Here is a 4,657-nt window from a genome sequence, read left to right as displayed (position 1 = left end):
ATGGGATTTCCCAGGCAAGAATACTGGAGTGGGTTGCCATTTCCTTCTCTAGGGGATCTTCCCCACCCAGGGATCAAACCCATGTCTCTTGCATTGGCAGGTGGATTCTTTATCACCAAGCTACCAGGGAAGCCCATGAAACCATGCACCTTCCCAAGTTTGTAAAGTCTGTCACAATTAACAATTTGCACTGATGTGACTCCCTGTCATTTGTCTCCCCTAATTGCCTAGAGGAGGGGCAGGGACAAGTTTTGTCTTACTCCTGGTTGCTAGCACAATGCCTGGCATGTGGTAGGTGGACAACAATATTTGTTCAAAGAGATGGATAAATGATGACATGGGTCCTCCTTGTAGATCCTATGGGATCCAAGGAGAACTCTTGGATATTTGAGCTTCACTCCTGATTGAAACTTGGCCTCGAGATCTTTGAAATGTAATCGAGAAAGGGTAGTTGATAAAATGAACATCAAAACCAGAGAAGGCCAGAATACAAAGTTGATGCAATCCCCTTTCATACTCAAAAATTCATTTACCTAAGGCTTTCGGATCTGTGTATGTGAAGTGAACATATACAAAAGGATATATGTAAAAGGGAGAAGAACTTTCTGGAGAAACCGATCCCTACAGGATGCTATTCTGGGTGAGAAAGTAAGTGAGTCAGGTACTGCAGACAAAGTTGCACCGGGGCAGCTCATTTCCTCAGAAAAAATAAAGGGAACTGCTATGGGCTACGCTGGCAAATGGTTTATTCTTGTGTTGGTATGTGCATATTCTTGCTTGAGCAATGGCTACCTCAAGATGCCAGGGCTCTTCAATCAAGAAGGAGAAGCATCTGAACACAAGCAGTACAGCCTCAGGGCAAAGTGCACCACCAGCGTGTGGAGGGAGGGTCTCCTCCCTCCGTCCTGCGAGCAAAGGTGCCTTTGAACTTGGAGAAGCAATCTATCTGAGGACATTGGAACCATCACCCTTAGTTGTACTCCTGCGGGAATTGTCAATGGGGGTCAGTGGTGACTCTCAGCCAATTAGGGGAGTGGGAGGCAGATGGTAGTGAAAGGAAGAGGGCGGGTTTGCAGGGTAATTTCAGCTGATGAGTGGGTTTACGAGCAAGCAGGAGGCATCCTCTTGAGGACCTGCAGAAATTCCTAGGGAAGATTTGGGGTGGATGGTCAGCAAAGGGGGCCAAGCAAAGGAACTGGGGTCATTGTTTTGAAAGGGACTTTATTGGCAGCTACAGCCTAGGTAGGTCATCTGACATTTGGATGAAAATGTAAGGGATTTATGATGTGAGTCTGCATATGGTAAAAGGTATTTCCAGGAAGCTGACAATTCTTTCCAGGTATATGCCCATGTTGGGCAGTCCTTGGGCACAGCCACGCCAGGGATCTTCCTAGTGTCAGTGTTGAAAGTGCCCTGTTCTGGGCAAACCAGGATTGTTGGTCACCCTATCACTCACACCATTTCTTACCTTCATGTTGGGGAGACAGAGCAGACCACATACAGCCTCCTAACAGAGCAGAAATAAGAATACGTCTTCCCTTTGGAATATTAAGAATCTACAGATATATTGTGACGCTCCCTTTCAAATCATGCACCTGAAGCTGAAAATGAAAGCAAGGAGGGTTCCTATCCTGAGATGTTATTCTAGGCCAATATTTCATTTTCAATTGTCAAGGTATATTCTTAAACTTTTCTATCTACAAGTAGAGTAGACTAGTTTTTCTAGGATGGATGCAATTTTGTAATGTTTTCCTTGGTAATAGAAGAATCAAGTATATAATTCATAAGTTTAAAAGCATTTTATGTAAATAAAATCTAAATCAGATAAATATGCTTTTAGAAGCTGTGCTTTGATTTTTCATTCTGAAATTAGGATCATCATATCTCTAAGACAGTCAAATTCCTGAACAAACAGGACAGTGACCACCACCCCTAAAATGAGGCAAACAAATATAGAGTGAAGAGGGTAAGGAAGAAAAAGGATTCTACTGACATTCCTCTGTCCCAGAGATTCCTTGGCAGAAGCTTGTCCTAGATGAGCAGGGTCCTAGATCTTGGCATTAGGTAGAACAAGCCGTCAGATACCTCTGCTGGAGCACAGGATGGTGGGGCTGTTGTAGGAATAGCCGTGTGGGGAGAAGTCACATCTTCTTTTCCCAGGCAGGCTGAGAAGACGAGGAGTAACCCACCAAGGGCTAGGAAAACACCAGCAGCCCAACCCAGGTAGAGGGCATCTCCGAACTCCCACCGAGGCACAATCTCAGGGATGCTGTCATCCCAGAAGTCTTGGATTGTGGCGTAGGCCACCCAGGAGACGGGAAGGAGGGTAGTGGCCGCAGCTGATGCCTCCAAAGTCCCTCCCAGGAGGCAAAGCCTCCTTTTAAGCACCCGTCTGATCCTATGAAACTGGAAGCATTCAGCCCCAAAGCCAGAGAGCAGAAGCCCCACGAGTCCGAGCCCATGGGAGGCCACCATGAGGATGCGGGATGCCTGGAGCTCCCGGGGCAGAGACAGGAAGGACTCAAAGGCCTTGCACACTGTGGCGACTTCCTCCTGATCCACGCAGACCTCCCAAAGCCCCATGGTCCAGGTCTCCATTTCATTCAGCTCCAGACTGAGAGTCTTCCACTGGGGAAGGACAGTGGTGACGCATAAGCAGATGCAGCCAAGGAGAGAAAGGAGCAGTCCCCCTAGCTGGATTTTCCCCTGGAAACTCCAGGACATGGTTGCTCCCACCAGAGAATAAAGGCAGAAAGCAAAGGAGAGGCGGCTCAGTGACTGCGTCAGGCAGGACTTTTGGGAAATTGAGCGGAAGGTCTTTCACGTTTGGAGAGGGTTCCTGTTTCAGTTTTCTAGGCAGCTGGTGCCAGGAACTTGGCAATGTTTGGGTTTAGGGGGTGTGCCCAAGATTGGATGTGGGGGTGGACCCTGGGGGAGGGGCCCATGAGAGGCAAAATAGTCAGATAGTAAACCATCAATACATATTTGATGAGTACATTCAAAAAATTACTCCTCAGGTCCAAGAAGACAAGAATGATGTTCTGGGAATACACACTTATGTAATCTTTCTGGAGGGTAACATGACGTCATGTTTTACACTTTTTGTTGTTGTTTTCGGTTAGTTGCTAAGTTGTGCCCAACTCTTTGTGACCCCATGGATTGCAGCCCATCAGGCTCCTCTATCCATGGGATTTTCCAGGCATGTATACTGGAGTGAGTTGTCATTTCCTTCTCCAGGGGATCTTCCTGACCCTGGGATGGAACCCATGTCTCCTGCATCTCCTGGACTGGCAGGCAGATTCTTTACCTCTGAGTCACCAGGGAAGCCTTTTACACTTTAAAATATATACACAGGTGCATGCGTGCTCAGTCACGTCAACCATGTCTAACTCTGTGGGATGTTATGGACTGTCACCTGTCAGGCTCCTCTGTCCATGAGATTCTCCAGGAAAGAATACTGGAGTGGGTTGCCATGCCCTTCTCCAGGAAATATATGCATACTTTGTCCCAACACCCTACCTCCAAGAATTTACCTTAATTTATTGTGAATATATACAAAGATGTATGAAAATACCCTTTGAACTAGTGTTGATCATTGTGTATTATTATATACAGTTCAGGCAGCTGTTTTAAATTGATGTAGAAGAAATTTTAATGACGTGAAAAATGTTTTTGATATGTTAAGTGACAAAAACACTGATCAAACAATATATAAGTTCACTTTCAGGTTCACTTTCACAAAAAAGTGCATACATCTGTATCTATATGTATTAATATGTATGTGTGTTTGTACATATATATGTATGTGTGTGTATTTATATATACATATATATGTGTGTGTGTGTGTATATATATATATATAATATACCACAACGTGTTAACCATGGTTATTTTTAGTGGAAAGAGCATGGATAGCTTTTTATTTGTGCCTGGGAGGGATTGGGGGCAGGAGGAGAAGGGGACGACAGAGGATGAGATGGCTGGATGGCATCACTGACTCGATGGATGTGAGTCTGAGTGAACTCCGGGAGTTGGTGATGGACAGGGAGGCCTGGCGTGCTGTGATTCATGGGGTCGCAGGGTCGGACACGACTGAGCGACTGAACTGAACTGATGTATTGAGTTGGCCAAAAAACTCGTTCGGGGCTTTCCATAACGTATAATGGAAAAGCCCAAATGAACTTTTTGGCCAGCCCAACATTTTATACATTTTACAGATTTAATCATTTAGTGATTTCGTAGGCAGAAAGAAAAAAAAAAATCTATCCAAGGAATTTATTCAGACCCAGAATATAGCAGGAGGTAAGTGCTTCCACCTCCGACTCTGGCTGACAGCTGCTATAAATAGATGGTAGTCACACCAGCTTTCATTCCTATTTGTTGCTGCTGACAAGAGGCAGGTTCCGACAGGAAAGGAAATAATTCACATTTACTGAGTGTGGCTGAAAACCAGACTTTTGGCCAGATTCTTTATCCTTATTTAATGTTCACACCCGCGCTGTGAGATACACGTTAGGTAGCTTGCCAAGGTCCCCCAGCTGGTAAGCACGAGATCCAAGTCCCGAGCCCGCGGCTGGAGCTCTGATGTTTCCGGTTTCTCTCCCGCCAGCGCAGAGATGCTTCCGGCCCTGAGCCTGCGCACAGGTGACACAGCATG

The 4,657-nt window shown here is 45.7% G+C and overlaps 1 protein-coding gene across 1 annotated transcript; it reads right to left on the bottom strand.

Moving 5' to 3' along the window:
* Window positions 1-2,031: 2,031 nt before the first annotated feature.
* Window positions 2,032-2,724, bottom strand: CLDN25 (claudin 25). The gene has a single exon (XM_052653318.1). The coding sequence runs from the start codon at window positions 2,722-2,724 to the stop codon at window positions 2,032-2,034; it is 693 nt and encodes a 230-aa protein (XP_052509278.1).
* Between the last annotated feature and the right edge of the window lie 1,933 nt (window positions 2,725-4,657).

Source organism: Budorcas taxicolor, chromosome 15, assembly GCF_023091745.1.
Source record: "Budorcas taxicolor isolate Tak-1 chromosome 15, Takin1.1, whole genome shotgun sequence".
Lineage (NCBI taxonomy): Eukaryota > Metazoa > Chordata > Mammalia > Artiodactyla > Bovidae > Budorcas > Budorcas taxicolor.
This window is presented reverse-complemented; position numbering and strand designations above follow the sequence as displayed.

What these genes read in the sequence shown, in the direction of transcription:
- CLDN25 (XM_052653318.1), bottom strand. Translation starts at nt 2,724, where the DNA reads ATGTCCTGGAGTTTCCAGGGGAAAATCCAGCTAGGGGGACTGCTCCTT.